The sequence below is a fragment of the Callionymus lyra genome, chromosome 18 (genome assembly GCF_982586985.1).
Source record: "Callionymus lyra chromosome 18, fCalLyr1.hap1.1, whole genome shotgun sequence".
Classification (NCBI taxonomy): domain Eukaryota; kingdom Metazoa; phylum Chordata; class Actinopteri; order Syngnathiformes; family Callionymidae; genus Callionymus; species Callionymus lyra.
In genome coordinates this window covers 20,226,337-20,246,354 of record NC_141835.1, presented here as the reverse complement: position 1 = coordinate 20,246,354, position 20,018 = coordinate 20,226,337, and the positions used below count along the sequence as shown (strand labels likewise).

Genomic DNA, 20,018 nt, shown 5'->3' with positions numbered 1-20,018 from the left:
TGACGCTAATGTTTGTTCAGGAAGTTGGAAGAGTCAGAGTTGAAGAAGATGCAGAGAAGTTTGAAGACAATGTTAGGAGGAAGAACGTTGGAGATGAAGAAGACGTCAGGAAGGATGATGGACAAGAAAGAAAGACTGAAGGGGGAGGAAGGAATTGATATGAATTGTAAAAAAAAGATTACACAGATCTAGCGATGCCCGAGGGACGGAGAAAATGCAGATGCAACAAAAAACAGAAACCATCAATAAATACACGTGAATTTAACAAAGTAAGCAACTTTTTTTTCAGTGCAGGATTTCTCACATACAGCAGCAATAACCTCATATTGATCTGAAACTTTGTTTCATGAGAATCATATTGATGAACCTGTCAATCAATTGAATAGCTCAGAAGGCCCAGTACGACCCATCGACATATTCTATGCCTTCATGAGAGTTATTACTTTTGTCAGATTCAGTAAAACAGGATGAAAATGAAAAACATTTTCATTCAAAAAGCAGAAAAAAACATCACCACCTTTGATACATGTGTATATCGTAACCCACGGAGATTACGACTCCCTTAAATCTTGATTTAATGTGAAAACGTGCGGAAACTAATGCGAAGAATAAAATTCAATAAAGGTCTATTTAGACTATAACATTTTCTCCACCGCTGACTGGTTTATGCCGGCATTATTTTAATGGACCAAAGGAGGAACCACTGTTATGAAGAAGGGACAGATCAATAAACACCATTTTGGCCCTTTTATGGAATTCAGAAAGTGGCGCCCCCTATTGGCATTTATTTTTAATCAATAGCAATTTATTTCTATCCATCCTTGAGTTAAGCTTCATTGCTTTACCCATGTGTGATGTTTTGTGTAGTGAAATAACCTTCAGATATATGTTTTTTATGGTTCATATTTACAAGTTCTTTAAGATGCTGCTGCTTACAAATGAAGTTGTTTTAGTTATCTATTGCTGAAGAAAGAAAAATCAATACGATGTTTACAGTGGTTCCTATGAAACAGTCGATACAATATGTTCATGATAGATGTGGTTTATGTCTGATAGCAATGGAAAGAATTTAAATATATATATTACAAAATCAAGCAAAAAATATGTTTTGGTTTTTATTTTTTTAATAAAATGCTCATTCTTCAAAGATTATAAAATATCCTTATCTCTGGAGAGCTTCAGACTCACTTCAAAGTCATGTAAATAGAAAGAGTGTGCAGTGTTTGCTATTGATTTGCCTCCTGACTTGGAAAAAACAACGAACGTGTGTGTGTGTCCGTGTGGGTGTCTGCACGTGGGAGTTGTGAGTCGTGCCTCTGCCATCTTCCTCAGAGAGGTGAAAAGATAATCCCGTTGGGACACTCTGAAGAGCATCGGTGTGAATTAACGCTGGGTGGTTTTCCCCCCAACATCATCCCAACTTTAACAAGCGCAGCGACAAAGTCTCCTGAGGCTACACACAAAGCCCACCTCCGACACACACGCGACATGTGGTTGAGCATGCCGGCCCTCTTCACATTTCAGCGAGCCGCGGCTCAGCTCTCCTTTCAACCGAAAAGGTCTCAGGAAAGATTTGGGGTGCTTCAAGTTCGCCTGTCAGTCCAAACAGCTGCACAGATGCTAATCAGGTTTCTGAATTTTAACACCGCCTGGTTGGACATTCTCGCGTGTCGATAACAAGCACTGGAGAAACAGATTTGAAAGCGGAAGGTAGTTTTTGGGCCCCGATCGTTTGTCATATTGATCGATGCTGGATGAAAATTTCCCTGATGGAAGAAAATGTGGCGGTAAAAGCCAGCGCTGATTTGTTAGTCGTGCTCGGAGCAAAGAAATAAATGGAGTTGAAGCTTATACTTTAAGTGAGTCACAATGTTAACGCTTATTGGAACAACTTTACGGTAATACGGAAATTCTAGTTTCAAAATAAGAATGTTTAATGTTCGCTATCCATCTTCTAAACCAGGGATGAGCAAGTTAATTTATGAATGGGCCACTATATATATATATATATATATATATATACATATATATATACATTCACTACCGTTCAAAATAAAAATTTGCAAAAAAAGTTACAAAAAAAATGAGAAAATATAGGCAAGACATTGACAAGATAATGATTTGTATTTGAAATAATAATTTTGCCCTTCAAACTTTGCTTTCGTCAAAAAATGCTCCCTTTGCATTCTAGCTCATAATTTGTTGAGGTCATCTGAAGAAATTTCACACTTCACTTCCTGAAGCATCTCCCACTAGTTGGGTTAACTTGATGGACACTTCTGGCGTACCATAAAGTCAAGATTCTCACACAACAGCTCAATGGGGGTGAGATCCCATTGAAAAATGATGGGAAAATATATATTTTTCTCTTGTTTAAATACCCTTCATAAAGAACCAAACAACCTATATTTAACCTGTTGGCCAACACACACATACAAGCAAGAAAAACATGGTAGATAGAAGCGATGCGTGTTGCGACTGTTGTAATACAGATTGCAACTCAGGTAGTCCCAGTTCAGTCAACAAAGATGTAGGAATGCAGCTCCAGGTTGAAATGTGTGAGTTGGTGGCAGGTGATGCGACCATGGAAGATCCTTGGCAGCGGAAATATCCTCCTAACTCGCACTTTTTCCACCGGAAAGTCAACAGTTGCAGACTAGTAACTCCTCCGAGCTGAAGGAATGGAAACTAGCCATACAGAGATACGATGGTAGAAGGCGAGCAGGAAAAAAAAAAAAATCCCTTAAATTTAGAGCTGAGCAACTTTCTACAACTCCGGCTACAAGTCCAACATGTCTCTGCAGTTGGTAAAAATTGAAGAACTCCATAGCTCAGTATGGTCCAGCTGGAAAGGATACATTTGTATTCCTCTTCTTGTCGTCACTGTCACAATAAGATATATCGTGATACTGTAGGAACAATGATATATATATATATATTTGTAGTATAACACAAGTAGTTGACACTTGTCATAACTTCTTTAATTTGTTCTGAAAACAAATTTGAGAAAACATCAACTTTAAAAGCTCCTCTCGTCCTCAGTCATCGCTTAAGGATTTCGTGGGATTTATTTGCTGCTAAAAACAAAGCAACTAACAAACAAGCTAACTTTCATCGGTTAGTGTTTTCTTAAGTTAAACTCTTGAACTTTAATTACCTTAAACTAATTGAATTCACTTAAACCAGGGGTGCCCATACTTTTTCCCTTGGCGAGCTACTTTTAAAATGATTAAGCCCAAAAGATTTACCTTCATCAAATTTGCTTAACATAAGTAAGTACATACTTCACTCATGTGACTTTCACTGAATGGACTGAATGTGGATTTAAACATAACCTTATAAAAATGCAGACTTACATAAATGGGTAGAGTGAAATTGTGCAGTCAGTAAGGAGCATATTTCCTATTTACCTTACTTTACTCTGTAAGTAACTTCCAGAAATGTCTATGAGACCTGGCCTTAGGCTCAGTGTCAACCTCTACTCATTCTCCACTACAGATAGGAGCCTCATGTAGTAAGATACACTTAAGTACACTTAAACGAAAATGGTGAAAAAAAATATTTAGATGTTTGAATCTGTGCGTGAAACTAATTCAAGCACTTTTCCTTTTTTCATACAAGTAAACAAAGAATTCAGACGGGTTCATCCCTTTCAATGCCTCTATTTCAATATGTCAATCATGTTTAAATGAAGCACAAGATGGATGTATGATGTTATTTAAATAACCATTACTTACTTACTTAATTTTTTTTTCAATTATTAATTAAAAATAGTAATTTAATAGTACTTTATAATGCTTTTCTCTGAAAGTAAACATATTGCTACACTGTCGATTATTAATCAACGTGCACTCAAAGGATTAAAAAAAAATCACACAACTTACTAATAATTTTCGGACACCTGGTACGTAAATACAGATAAAGAAAAATTATTTTACTCGTGTTTAAATACTCGAAATAGTTATATTTAACTGAAACCCTCACAAAGGTATACGATGGGATTTATTAGTTCCTATTGGTGCTAAGGATGTAATGACTGCTGCCATCTAGTGGCAAGAATTTTCTAATGGAAGACAAACGTGAAAAAATTCCATTAATAGTTTCATGGTAACTGTAAATACATTTTTTAAATAAATCTATTATACTCACTTTAATGAAATATAAACCATACAATTAGCATTATAAAAATAAAATATGATTTGAAAGCTAAAAAAAAAACATTCTCAAGTCGTACTGTGAATATAGCGATATTAAGTGTATAAATATTTTCTCTCACACCAGGTAAAAACTACACAAAGGGCTACAAGCTGTAACCATCTTTTTTTACAGGAAGGTGGAATAAATCTCAGAACTTCACGTCAAGACCAGCCATCAAGACCCACCGGTCTGCTCACTGATCCAGTTTGTCGAGTTAACAACTTCCATCCCTGGCAACATTCTGAGCTCGACGAACAGACTTGTGCCTCCATCCTGCTCGCCTGCGTAACTCTGACATAATAATAGCAAACAGGACGGAGAGCAATTACGCAACAACAGCAGCCGGATTTAGATTTCCGCTCACGAAACATGATCGCAACATTTCTCCGTATCAATTATTCTGTTTGACTAAAGCTGGAACACTCGAGTACTTTTTAATATTTGACCTTTTTGGATCATTCAAAAACCATTTCGACACAGATTAGTAGCAGAGTTATTTAACGTGTTATCATTGCTCCTGTAGGTTGAGAACATCCAGCTAAAACATAATTATTCCTGATAACTTCCTTATTGTGTTGCTGTGGAGTCCAATAGAAGCTCCAGTGTGTGTGTGTTTGAGAGAGAGAGACCACCACGTCGTGATGCATCTTCACACCCGTGAAAAAAGCTCGCAGGCTGACATTTGTTGGGATGTTGGCGCTGGCTGTGCTCTGCTGGGGCACATTACGGTGACGTGATATTTGCGTCAGGGTCCGGGAGTCGATGAAACTTGACGCATCACAGTTGGACCTCCCTTGAAACACAACTCTGCCAATTCATCGTCCTTGAGTCCAGACAGGATCAAGTCAACGCTGCCGTCAACGTTTTAGGTGTGTCCGCTGATGATGGATGAAGCTCTATGAAGGGTGGTTCTCCTTTTCAGAGCCCAATAGATGGCACTGTTTCACTCATTTTCTACTCACCCTCCTGTCGACTAAGGGTTGGAATTCTTTTCAGAGTAATCCTTTCTTTTTGGAGTTGATCGGCGCTATTTTTTTCATCTAAAAAGACACTCTCAAAGAAATCCAAATACCTTTATACTGCTCGTTTTTAAGCTCCATTGTGTTGTGACACCTCAACAGGAGGAATTCTTCAGAAAAAAAAGTATTTAAGTCTTTCTTCTTACATATCACACATTTCCAAAATAGATAACAAATCAGCTAACTTAATTCTCAAAAGCTAATGTTGTCAACCAAAAACCTGCACCACTTTTTGAAACTTAAGAATACACAAACACTAGATCACCACTAAACACCAACAACTATCCTCTTCCATCCCATTCAAACCCTTAAAACGTCGTATAACCATGTCCTAAAATAACATGTTGGATTTACAGAAAACGCTTTAGCCTTCGGTATATAGTAAGTAAGTAATTTTTATTTGTATAGCGCTTTTCCAGACCAGGGTCACAAAGCGCTTAAACAACCAAAACAAAACCCAATAAAATATATTCTTAAAAGGTCAAGACACACAAGACAAACACAGGAGTTCCAGAAAATCAAGAAAAAACCTGCACAAATAAAAATCTCTTAAGATGTTTCTTACTACTACTTCTACTGAAGGAGTCAGTAGACTTTATCAAACTCAGAGGGAGAGGAAGATCATTCCAAAGCTTAGGAGCAACAGCCTGGAAGGATTTCTCTCCTCCTGTTCAGGAACCATATGTAGATTCTGATCCACAGACCTCAGAGCCCGAGCTGGGGTGTAAGGCTGGATCAGATCACTGATGGAAGGAGGAGACTGACCATGAATAGATCTAAGACATTTTAAAGTTGATCCTGAAAGAAACTTGCAGCAAGTGAAGAGTTTTAAGGATCGGAGAAATGTGAGTTCTTCTGCTAGAGCGAGTCACAATTCTCGCTGCAGAGTTTTGAATCAACTGCAGGCGAGACAGCTCCTTCTTGTTAAGACATGAAAACAAACTGTTACAATAGTCCAGACGAGAAGAAACAAACGCATGGATAACAAGCTCCAGATCATAGGGTTACATGTTCTGACATACAGAATAAAAGGATTTGTGAGTCCATTTTGGGGGCTTTGTTTAAGCTTGTCAAAGAAGTTAAAGTATCGAGTGTGTGTAGTTTGTTTCAAAGTAAGAATACATTATTCAATTGGTTAGAACAAACAGGCTGATGTATTGCAAAAGAGTTTTGGAAATGTGTCTGAGGTATTTTTCCTTGTTTTTGAAAAGTAAACTGGTAGCGCCAGTTACTGGACTCTTAAAAAAAAAAAAGAAGAAAAGTATGCTTCATGAATCCTCATCAATAATTTTCGATGTACCTCATGGAAATAATGACAAAGTAATGACTGAGCTTTCTATTTTGAATGATTGCTGTATTAATGTTAAGTTTGAAATTCATTTACGTTTTTTTTGGCAGCATGCAGCCAAAAATGTTTTGTGTCTTCTACCACATGTTATTTTCTGTTATCTTAACACCATGTTTAACTCTTTATTTTCTTTATAATTTATCTTTGTGGATTTGGAGAACATGCCTGAGATAAACTCAATTGAAACACCTTGCTACAGATACAGGGTTTAACACATTAAGGGGCATGAATTGCTCAGATATTTGACCAGGTTTAACTTCTGATGGGCAGGTGACCAAGCTCCCCAGCTTTTCATATCCGAAAATAAGCTTGTGGAATATTTATTTTCACAAGTGACCTACAAACTTGTCAATGTTTTAAAAGCCAAAACAAAGCAAGGGTCATGCAGGAATCACTTGTTTAAGATTGTAGGCGACAAGCTAGCCTAGCATGTTAGCTTTGAAGACACATTCACTGCAAAGGATGTCAAATAGATTTACGTCCTGGTGGATTCGATTGATTAACACAAGACCGACGCACACGATCAGTGATGTGATGATCAGGGACGTTTGTAAGTTAGCAAACATCATTTTAAAACACTAGGCTGTCGTTAACATAAATATATCGCATTATGATATAATATTTAATCGTTAGAATAACTCAGAGGTAATTTTCCGAGTTTCATTTAATCTTTATTTCATCAGGCAGCGGCTGTAAGTACAATCTTTATGTCAGAATGACAGCTATAATTAGTTAAATACACTTATTCCCTCCCACGGCCCTTCTCCACTCGGCTCCGGCTACACTAACACGAAATGTCGCGCAGCAGGGAAATGTCACAGAAAGGTGCCAAATGGAGGTCTTGGAAAATTCATGCTCATGTTGAACTTTGGAATCATATATGAACATGACAGGCGGCTATGAATGATTCATTAGCTACAGGGTGGAAGACTCAAGTATCTCTTAATGAGTGTGGGAGCTCGGAGACTGACATCTCGCTTTTCTCTTCAACTTGTAGGATCGGTCTGTACGACCGAGTTACTTTCCTGCGTCGACCAATTGAAAAGGAGAAGAAAAGGGATATTTGTGTTAACCATCTTCATCATCTCAACATCCTCCATGATGAACTTCATCGTCCACTAAACGCCAATTGTTGCGGAGAGTTTCCGCACATTCAATGATGCCGAGTGACTGTCGACACGTCCCAGGAGGAATCATGCAGCAGATTTGAGGACATCAATGATGCATGAGCAGGTCGGACTGTTTTGGCGTGGGAGGGAAGTATGAGCAGGAAGAAGCACTAAAAGATCAGCGGGGATTATCGCAGCTAGTGTTGCCTGTCAGTGAGGGATCTATTGCTGAAAGAAAAATGTATATTTGTTAATGTTAAATGACTTAATGTGATTAGTACTACTAGTATAAAAGATGTTTTTACAAAAGTAACATTAGCTTTTGACTCTTGACACATAAATATGCTGCTGGTTCAGCGTTATGTTCATGTGTATTTTCATCCAGGTAAAGTTTTTCTTTATCATTGTGCTTTATTATTTTCGTTGTTTTTATTTCATCAGAACATGGAAAAGAATAAGCCATTAGCCACATGCTAAAGAAGGGTCGGGCAATTCAATTTCCCTTAAGTGGCCACGTAGTTTATTGTTGAAAAAAAGAAGAAAAATATGTCATTGTGCAATGATATTTTTAAGCAAATATGCCACAATTGTTTTTATTTATATAAAAATAAAGAAATCATGATAAAATCTATGTTCTTTTATATTTATTCAATTAACTTCAAAAGTGTGAGTTTGATGAAATATAATACAAAAAAAATGTAAAGATGCCATATGATGCATGATATAGGGAGCAAAAGTGTGATATACTGCCGTATAAGGCAGTATAGGAACAAGAATACATCTGTAGTACAGCGATCTCTCGTTTATCGCGGGGGATACGTTCTCAAAGTAACCTACAAAAGAAGAAATCTTAGAAGTATTCAGCTTTATTTTTTAATTTTTTTCAATTATAATACATGTTTTAAGTCTGTAAAACCCCTAACCACACACTTTTATACACTTTTCTCCGAAATGCGTTAACATTTTTTCACAGTTCTCTCACACACACTCACACAAAACTTTTTGCAGATTAAAAGAAACAAGTACAATATAAGTAAATGAAACCAAAGATCAAAACCTGTTTTCAGGCCTTTCTGGCATCTTCACCGTAGTTAGACCCACTGGTTTTCAAAATCTAAGTTCCCAAACTTTAGTCCAGGACCACCGGACTTCTGGAACACACAACACAATCACAACAAATGCACATGCACACGTCCCAGACTACGCAACATCTCACAATAGCACCTTATTAAGGAGAAACACTGTCTGGTTATTCTGAGATAACAAGGGCGCAGAAGACATAGCCAATAGCTTCTCCATTAGCCAATCACAATGCACGTTCATGCTGTACGCTGTAAAAAAAAGCATGCAAACTGACATGAATTAAAATCATGTGATATAGCGAGGGACCACTGTGTTGTGCGAGAACTTGACTCTAGTGTTGCAGAAATTACAGACCACATGACTCTTGACGAAGTCGTAACTGCTTTCATTTGAAACCGAAATATGTCCAAACATCAGATTTAAATGAGTCCACTGTATCCTCTCATCCTCAATCGTTGCCACAATCTAACAGGATTTCATTTCTGCGATGGATGTAATTACTACTGCCATCTAGCGGCTGTTTAGTACTAAGTACTGTTTAGTACTATTCAGTGTGGTTAAAGTTTAATTGCAAGACAAAAATAAACAAACACCAGTAACATTTTCATGTTAATTGTAAGTTTAAAGAATTTAATTGTTGAACACCATATATATCATATATATATATATATATATATATATATATAACATATATATCCACCGTTTTAACCGTTGGAGGGTCCGCTGGCAAGCTGCTGCCGCGCCTCCCCTGGTCTTCGTTATTTTCGCTATTTTGACGTTTCATATTGATTTATCAAGCTTAGTCTTTTATGAATGTTGGTCCTCGAGCCCATCTGCTTGATTCGGCCCGCTCGATCTTCCACTCTGCGACACTGAAACAGCAGTTTTAGTCTCTGCCTGCCTGACTCGCTAGCCAGAAGCTAGCTCCGCTAGCCAGAAGCTAACTCCGCCGACACAGGGCTCCTCTCCGCACTCTGTGGCTGGATAGCCCGCGCCGGTGTGCCCCACGAAGCACGCCAGTTCGGACCGGTCCGCCGCCACCTTGCCAGCTCTCCCGGACGTTTACCTGCGCCCGCGGATTGCTGTCAACGCGGAGGACGCCGCCTCCCTGCTACACCGCAAGCTACAACCAGCACGCTCCACTCCTCTGCCTCCGCTGTGCTGGTTCTGTGGCTTCACCACCACCACCTGGATCATCATCTAGCGCTGGATTACGTCGCCGCCGACTTCTCATCATGTGGAGTTTCAACCTGTTCCTCTGGCTCGCGCTGCTCGGCTCTCACGAGCGCATCTCTGCCGCTCCGTTACTCGGCAACGGAGATGTTACGTCTCCGGATCTTCTCAAGGACCCCCCCACCTGAGCTTGCATCCCACCACTACATCCTGAAACGACCAAGATACATCCACCGAGGCTCTGGACGGAACTTTCAGGTCACTCACAACAGCAACACAAACATCCGCTCTTTCTGGTCCACTAGGCCCCGCCCCCCTCCTCGTACAGCCCGCCCTGTCAGTCCTGTCAATCACAGTGTGCTGTCCCCTGTGCTCAAAGCAACCTGTTACACTCCACTCACCTGTCTGAAACTCTGTCTACTCAACACCAGATCCCTCAGTAATAAGGCCCTGCTGATAGCTGACTTTATTGTTGACCAGAGCCTAGACATTCTCTGCCTCACCGAGACCTGGCAGCAACCAAACGACTTCTCCCATCTTAATGAGGCTGTCCCATCAGGTTTCTCTTTTATTAGTAAACCCCGTGCCACTGGGAGGGGGGGTGGCCTCGCTCTCCTCCACCGTGAAAACATCAAAGTCACTGCTGTCACAGTTCCCCATCACTCCTCCTTTGAATGTCTAGCTGTAAAACTCACAGGCCCCAAACCCACTATCATTGTCACCATATACAGACCACCAAAACCCTCTGCCGTTTTCCTCAATGAATTTTCATCACTATTAACATCTGTATGTGCAATGTCCCCCACTGTTATTCTCCTTGGTGACTTCAACATCCATATTGACAACCCATCCTGTACGCTTGCTAACGACTTCACATCACTCCTGGACTGTCTTGGCATCACACAACATGTCAACCTCCCAACCCATAACAAAGGTCACATACTGGACTTAATCTGCTGCACTGACATCACTCCCACTAACCTTGATGTCATTGATTTCCCCATTTCCGACCACAAAGCCGTACTTTTTGACATTTACACCCAACTACACAAAGCCAAGGAACAACGGACCATCTCCTTCAGGAACATCAAACATATCAACACCACAGATCTCTCCTCCCTGATCAGCTCCTACCCCAGCCCCCCCTCAGCATCCTCCCTGACTGACCTGGTGACTCACTACAACAACTGCCTCTCCTCCTCCCTCACCACCCTGGCCCCCCTGAAAACCCGCTCAGTCTCATTCACCCACACTGCTCCCTGGTTCACCCCTGAGCTCCGCCAGCTCAAAGCGACTCTACAAAAAGACTGGACTCACTGTACACCGCCAGATGTACTCGGACTACCTCCATCACTACAAGAACTCCCTCACCACTGCCAAATCCTCATACTACTCCAACCTCATCAACACCGGTACAGGTAACAGCAGAGACCTTTTCTCAACAATCAGCCACTTACTTCAGCCTCCTAAAACCCTCCCTCCTGAAATTTCCGCCAATCAGTGCACTGCCTTCCTGGACTTCTTCAGCTCCAAGATCAACACCATTCACCAACTACTGGCCACATCTCGCACTCCCTCTGACGACCCACCCTGGATGATCACTGACCAACCTCCCATCAGCTCCCTCTCTGACTTCACCCCAGTAACAGAACTGACCGTCTCAGAACTCATCCGCAAGGCCAAAACCACCACCTGTCAGCTCGACCCTCTTCCCACCTCCCTTGTCAAAGCATGTCTTCCATTCATTTCCCCCATGATCACCAACATAATTAACTCCTCCCTCACTACAGGTACCGTACCCCTCTCCCTAAAACTGGCTGCCATCACACCAATCCTGAAAAAACCCAGTGCTGATCCTGCTGACCTCAACCACTACCGGCCCATCTCCAACCTCCCCTTCATTTCCAAAACCCTTGAAAGGGTGGTTGCCGCACAATTACAGTCCCACCTTGACACAAACAATCTCCACGAACCCTTCCAATCCGGCTTCCGTCCTAAACACAGCACTGAAACAGCCCTAGTCAAAATCACCAACGACCTCCTCCGTGCAGCTGACTCCGGATTGCTCACCATTCTCATCCTCCTCGACCTCAGCGCAGCATTCGACACCATCTCCCACCGTCTGCTCTTGGACCGCCTGGCTGGCATTGGGATCACCGGTGCTGCACTCTCCTGGTTCACTTCCTACCTCACCGACCGTCAACAATTTGTCCAACTAAGCCACCATAAGTCTGGGCGTTCGGGTGTTTCACTGGGTGTCCCCCAGGGGTCAGTCTTGGGTCCACTCCTGTTCACCATCTACCTCCTCCCCCTGGGCAAACTCCTCCGTCACCATGGGGTCCATTTCCACTGCTACGCTGACGACACACAGGTCTACATCTCCACCAAACCCACCGTGGCCATCCCTCCCACCTCCCTCATCACCTGCCTAGAAGACATCCGGAGCTGGATGAGCAGGAACTTTTTAAAACTCAACGGCAACAAGACCGAGGCCCTGCTCATCGGCTCCAAATCCACCCTCGCCAAATCACAACACACCCCAGCCACACCCATCATCATCGACGGATTCCCTGTACCCTTCTCCCACCAAGTCAAGAGCCTCGGCGTCATATTGGACAACACCCTCCCATTTGCGCCCCATATTCAAAACATCACCCGGACCGCATTCTTCCACCTCCGCAACATCTCCAGACTCCGCCCATTACTGACCCAATCTAGCACTGAAATCCTGGTCCACTCATTTGTCACATCACGCATCGACTACTGCAACGCCCTTCTCACCGGACTCCCCACCAAACTCATCAACAGACTGCAGATCATTCAGAACTCAGCCGCCCGGATCATCACCCGCACCAAATCATCTGACCACATCACCCCTGTTCTCATCCAACTCCACTGGCTCCCGGTTCAATACTGCATCCACTTCAAAAATCTCCTCCTCACCTACAAAGCTCTCCACAACCTAGCCCCCACTTACCTCCGCGACCTTCTCCATGACTACACTCCCTCCCGTTCCCTCCGCTCCTCCTCTGCTGGACTGTTAATCACCCCCACGTCATGCCTCAGCACGATGGGTGCCCGATTCTTCAGCTGCTCGGCACCAAAACTCTGGAACTCCCTCCCACCACACATAAGACAGTCAGACTCCATCACAACATTCACATCTCGACTTAAAACCCACCTGTTCAAACTGGCACATTCCCTATGAACCAGACACTCTGCACTGCACTTTTATCTCGATCTTTGTTTGTTCTGTTTTTATTGATGCTACGATCTAACACTCCTGTTTTGTAAGGTGACCTTGGGTGACCTGAAAGGCGCCGCCATACAAATAAAATGTATTATTATTATTATTATTAACAGTTTACTGTAAACTGTTAAAGAAATATGTTTAAGGAATGTAATATTATTTGAACCCAGAACAAGTAACTAAAAAAAAAAAAAAATACTTCAAAATTCAAAGTGCTGTGCTAATATTGATAGAGTATAACGAAAAAATAAATATTGCGATATATCATCGTATCAATATTTTTGTGTAATATGTTGAGATGAATAATGATGAACACAGAACTACATTAGTAACCTAGCAGGCGCATTAACACTTGTACTTGACTCGTCGTTGTCCTCAGCAGGACACCTCCAAAAATCCTCAGTTCAACTTTTGAGTTTCCGACCCCGTCTAAGCGATCCACTCCTGATGGTCGCCGAGTCGTTAGATTGTTTTGATCAGCGAGAGCAGCTAGAAGGAACTTCAAGCTTAATGACGCAGTAACGGCTAAGTGCTGTTTTAGATTTAAATGATGTAGGTGCAGCAGACGGAGCAAGTTTAAATACTTTCGCCGGTAATTGAATCCATGCATCATTTTATAAGACATCTTTTAAGTGTTCTGATCCACGGAGAAGTTATTGATTAAAGAAAACAATTATCTCAGCTTTAATTATTCTGAATGCTTTTCTTCTGTTTCTGTATTGATCACATGTCCCGGTGGAGCACCTGTGTGTGAGGATTTGAGATCACAATTGTTTGATTTGCTGGTTGTTTATAACTGTAATTACTGAACAGCGCACCACACATTACAAAGACAAATACACAGTTTTTTTTTTGGTATAGTAATATTGACTGCATTACTGTTCCAACTTTTAGTTTCTAATTGAAAGGATCAATAAGTAAGTTTTCTTTTTAATGTATTTTCAAATAACGTTCAAGGTTTAATTGTCATTGTGACAGGAGCAGCGAAATTATGTTGAAGGTAAGTTGTTATGTGTATGTGGACAGAAATATTCAATCCATATTGTTCCTTTGTTGAAAAAAAAACATTGGGTTGTCTTGTGCTTTATTTTCAAAATAGAAGAGAAAAGCGGAGGCAGAAGAACGTTAGGTTGAAGCATGACTTTTGACATCAAAATGCTGGTAACGTTAAAAATGTCAGTAGAAAATGAAGGTGTTAAATCAAACAGTTTTTCATTTCAACTAATTTCAAACCATAGTTTCAGTAATGAACGTCATTTAAGAACATAAAGGTCACCTAAGCTGCAGATAAATTATGTAAAATGTGGTTTAAATATAGTCCATAAAGAAAAGTTAGAGCCGATTTCGAAATGACCTTGAAAAAAACTTTGGTTTTACATCAGCTTTTTCAGTCTTAACCCTTATACTCTTGTTATGTCTGGGTCAAGGTGACCCGAAGGCCTGAAAACAAATGTGTTTGTGGTATCCCTTGTGTTGTCTCAAGGTAAACAATCTCTACCACTGCATATGTATTAATGGAAGCCAGGCAGGTTGTTTGCCTTGACCCAGGAACAACACATGGGTTAAGTAAAACTTTAACGTGAGAGAGTCTAACTGAAATTACCATATTAGTACTCATCAGTAAACAAGGATTGCTGGTAAAAGTAACTAATTTCCGAAAGTAAAGTTAGTTGATGATTGCCCTTGTAGAATTTACTTCAAATTGTAAGTGCAAAAACAAGTCTTCTCAAGTAAATAAAACCAGATTTTTTATTTTCAGTGCAGCTGATTATTAGTCATTAAGTCTTACTACCTTGTCAATGTGTGTTGACTTAAAGTAAGATACAAGTGAGGCCAATTTTTGGGGGGTTTTTCGTCTTGAACTTTGTATGATATTATCTTTGTTTTTCAGATTATAAAGCTGCTTTTTCCATAAGCCCGATCCACCATCTCAAAACAAAGTCCTCCACCTTCCCCCATCGTGAACGTCGTCCTCATGTTCCCGTCCAGTCGCCTCACCTCCTTTCATCTCCAACATCCTTGATACCCCAACGACAAAAGAAACTCTCTCGCCACATCAACGTTGCACTCTAGAAAAAGCCTGCAGGTGGAGCAATTGAAGTCTCTGAAACTGTAAGTGCTGAACCCAACAATTTTGAGGGGTTGAGATTTGAGCTCTGGTAAAGATTAAGGCCTGAGGCGCCCGATGCCCCCGTAGGTCTTTAAGAAACCTAAATCAAGGTCAACTCCCCGCGGGAGAGTTGCGATGAAAACGGCCAACGTTTGCTGTCCTTCTTCGAGGTCCCTTCAGTCAGCTGACAGAATGGAGTAGTGTTGAATGATGGTTCAAAATAACGTTTAACTTCATCCTCAACCTCCAAACAAGTCCACAGTCTGGTTCTGTGAGGACACTTAGATGATGGAGGATCGTTGAAGAAAGAGCCATTAGCTATTTGCTAGCATAAAGGACAACACCCTCTGCTGGCTGTAGCTAAAAAGAAGGGTGTTCGAAAAAAACATTGTGAGGAGGTAGCAAATTCAAAATTAAATTTTATTTTGAATTGTATTTAACGCTACATTCAAGTCAGGAGATAAATTAAAGTTGACCTCTTGAACTTTGTATTAAACTTTACTTTTTGTTCCTTTAGTTTGAAAATTCCAATCCAATTGAACTGGTGGATAAAAATGGTGGGATGATATTTTGACTGTATGTTTCATCGGTGTCTAAAGGGTTAATTTGCGTGACAACATTTAATTATATGTTTCAAACAAGGTCTTTAAGCTATACAATGAAACGTGTTCCAGTAAAAAAAAATCATAGTCAACCTTTAAACTACAATACATTATCTACTTAATCCCTCCATCTTCTTTTTTTAGCATTACTACCAGGTCCGAAAAAAACGATCCTAAACTTTTACAAAAAGGGAAATGCCTTGAAAAACAAAAGACGGCGCTAAATGTCATTACCGTTTCTTTATACTGTAGTAGACATATTTCTGTTTTTGTTCTCTTAAACCACTTCTTAAATGACACTAATGTTTTGACTGAATATCCACTTTTCTCTAACAAAGCTTGTCCACATTCCATCTTTCCGGGATAAAGATTTTTGGCTCCGAGTTTTTCCGAGGTTCCATCGATTCAAACAAAAGATCCCAGCAAGTGCATTTCCAAGCCGTCATCACATCGGAGCGCCGCGGTTCTGATTACATCGGGCCTTTGACTCTCGCATTTCCCCGAGATTGATTGCAGGACGGTCAGATGGGAATAAAAGAAATACAGTGGGGAACATTACGACCACGCTTGATGGCGGAGAGGAAATGATTTATGTTGCGCCGAAGCAAAGTGTTTACATTCTCGCTTGGGTAACGAGTGGCTACGTCGCACGGAAATAGAAATATTAATCACAGAAACGCATTTTATGAAATGATTCTGATGATCGTAATTAGTGCGAGAGCGAGCGACTTCAAGCGAGGTGCTTATTTTGGGGTGCACACGCATGAGCGCGTGGCGCAGCTGTCCTCCGCCGCACCGGTAAATTGATGCTAATGCTATTAGCCCTGTTGCTTTGATTCCAACCCCCCTCCTGGGAAGCGAGGCGTGGGCGAGAGACCTTATAGAAGAGAGAACAAGGAAGTAAAGAGGGACCTTCGGATCTAATTAGGAGCGAGGCGTTAACGAGGAAATGGTTTCGGAAAAAAACGCACATATATGAATACGTGGCATTAATAATCGACAGATTGTGTGTGTAGTATGAGTAGAAGTAAGCACAGCAGGTCACAGCAATATATTTCAAAGGAAGTCAAGAAGATCCCAAACTCTCAATGGTAAACCCAACATACATAAGATACAAAACCGTGAAAAATATTTAACAAAAAATGTAATTAATATTTTTAAAATATATATTTTAGGCCATTTAATTTTTTTTTAAATATTTAATTTTCCCTTATACAACCTTGCATGGACTGAAAAGAGCGCTGGTGTAGAAAATGTGCTTAAGCCCTGCCCACTGAAAACGTTTTTTTCTGGAAATAAAATCTTGTTTACCATAACCATCCCCACTCTGCTGTAATTGGCCAAACATCAAAGGCTTGTCATCACACATCTTCAATCCAGAAAAAAGGGACTCATTGTATAAAGCGGGGCACGATTACAGCTGGCTGGAGAAGTGACGCCCGATTTAACGTAATAATGGATTCCGCTCTCGTAACCTTTCGTTTGCCGAGATTTCAGACGAGCAGAACTTTATACAGTAGTTACTTCAAAACATCATCATGATGAGGGACTCACTTCATCTTCGAAAAGAAGACTTCAACATTTGAAACATGTGTGAGTCAGGAAAGTTGGGTTTTCACATTAGTTGCCCTTTAATATTTGAGCTACAGAGTTATTTTTCTTTCGTCCATCAAGTATGCTGTCGAGATGTGAGGCTAGTTAAGTTGATATATTTAACCCACACTCAACATGAGGGGATCTGGATTTGCGTCTCATCCAAAGTTCCTACCATCACTAAGAGCAACAATCTTCAGGTAGATTGAACAAATCTTGGGGTAAATTTTCTCCAGAACTGCTGGTTGTGCTGGTTTTTAGTCAAGTGGGAGGAGGCCCTGGGGCAGATCCATAACATGTGATGTCTCAGCTCCCCTTAGTGAATTTTTTCCCAGAGGAGCTGCAGAAGGTTTCTGGAGGAAAATGAGGACCCAATCTCAGATACATTTGAAACATTACTCTGTGTCTAAAGCTTGAACAGGAAGCAGATTCTTATAACCGTTATATAAACGCACCGTGACGCATGAATCCATTTTTGAAAAAGCACCTCCTGAGTCTCTACCGTGACAGCAAATTACACACTTACAGCGTCATATTTGCACTGCAGTTATTTCTGAAACACGAGTGGAGGTTCTAGCACGTGTGCATAGGTGCTTTCATGTCCATTGTTGTGTATCTAGTGATCACACAACATCACCCTGTGTTCAGACAGACAAACAAACACCACCATGTGTTCATGGTTGTGCGTCTGTCCGATGAAGACGAAAGTTAGCCAGCAGCTTTGAGATGCTAATCCAAGGAATATCCCTTCGGAGAGCGATATCGATTTTTCTAATGTGAGCATTTATCGGCCGGACTTGACACAAATAAATGCGCCTGCTCCGGCCTTAATGCTGCCGTTGACAAAGTAGGAACAAAGGTTGTTCTCTTACCAGCCATCAGGACACAATGAATGTTTAAAAGAGACGCCCGAAGGGCAGAGTAAAGCAGAATAATGTTTTTAAGAAAGGAAAGGAAATCATTTCCCATCATCGACTCCACTTCAGGATGGACTGACAATGTTTTCCAGTGGTGCAGAGGAAACGAAGGGTGGGGCTCCAAAGTAAGACGACAAAATATAGAAATTATTTCAGGAAGAAACAAACGATATGAATCAACAAGAATCACACATATTCAATAATAATCTTCACACTTCGCAAGGAATGATGATAACTTAATAAAGAATACATTATAAAAAGTCATAGTATATTTTTTTAGTTGCCTTAACTACTGTGTTTTAGTCTTCAAATTGTTGTAGTGGAAATTTCGGACTGTGACACAACTGATTGGTTGACACGTTTGTGTTTTAAATTTTGTTTTAAAAAGTATAGCCATTTGGTACAGGTCTGCAAAGAAAGAAAGTATTTATTTTGTATTGTTACTGTCTGAAATGTGTTTTATTAAAAAAAAAAAAAAAAAAATCGGATTTACTTTAAAGTAACATTACCCTCTAACTCTTAAAATATCATTTTGCTTGATTCTGTGAGGTTTACTTAAAATAAAAAAGCCTCCATAACTAGTAAAAGTAAGTGAAACACCAACCCTGGAAACATCTTGTTGCTATTTTACAAGCACTTTTTTCGTGGTTGAGCTACTGTATGAACACTGATTTATCACAAGTCTAAAAACTTTGGATTTGTATAAGTGTGTAGACAGTTGACTGTGTGCACTCTGGCTGACCCGGAGTTCTTCCAGTGTTATTCTTTAAACATCTGTCACAAACAAGCAAAAAATATAGACTTATTTTACATTTTCTGTAACAATTCCTCTCACCGAGGCTTCCATACGGGAGCAGTATGGAGGAATATAGATGTTTTTATGCGTCTTTTTAGAGGAAGTTCGTCCACTGGGCGCTAGTCACTTATTAAAAAGCACATGGATTTTTGCCAATGACTGTAAAAAGGAACTGATGACTCCATGAGTGTGAGTAGAAAGTGAGTGAAGTTAAAATGTTGGGTGCTTGCATAATTTTTTTGCTTAATATTTGAGCTGCAGAGCCAATTAGTTTAAGGTTTTTCAAGGATCAAAAAGTGAAAAGCTTAAACCGAAATTGGTCGTAGAATTTGGTAAATACAATTATGTGTTAAAAAAACACTTTTGTGTCAAATATAAGCTCTTTAAAAATGCCACTGGACTGCAAGCCGGTTTGATGTGGGCATTATATTCACAAACCGATCTTTATATAAAAACATTTTTCCGCTAGTTTACATGATTTTGTTTAAGTAATCATGACTTAAACGAAAGCTTGACATATCAAGACTCAGACATTCCACCTGCAAGGGATTTGTTGTATAAACAAAGCAGGCGTGATTAAAGCTGGTTGCTGGAGGTGTGAAGCCATTATTACATCATAATGGACTCCACTCTCGTAACCTCTTATTCGCTGAGATTTCAGACGGTGAAAACTTTATAAAGTAATCATTTAAATCATGGTCATGATGAGGGACTTACTGCATCTTGGAGAGGAATAATTCAACATTTGAAACATTTGAGCTACAGAGTTATTTATTTTCAAAAAGGCTTTTGTCAATCAAGTATGATGAGATGTTAGGCTT

At 40.4% G+C, this 20,018-nt stretch overlaps 2 protein-coding genes across 2 annotated transcripts in view; one reads left to right on the top strand and one right to left on the bottom strand.

Moving 5' to 3' along the window:
* The window catches only part of alk (ALK receptor tyrosine kinase), a 380,098-nt gene that overhangs the window by 345,253 nt on the left and 14,827 nt on the right, over positions 1–20,018 (bottom strand). The window lies entirely within an intron of this gene.
* LOC148060900 (RNA-directed DNA polymerase from mobile element jockey) lies at positions 10,634–13,137 on the top strand. The gene is given in 2 exon segments (XM_087780364.1): positions 10,634–11,218; positions 11,220–13,137. Coding segments are annotated over 2 exon segments (2,412 nt in total). The 5' UTR covers positions 10,634–10,724.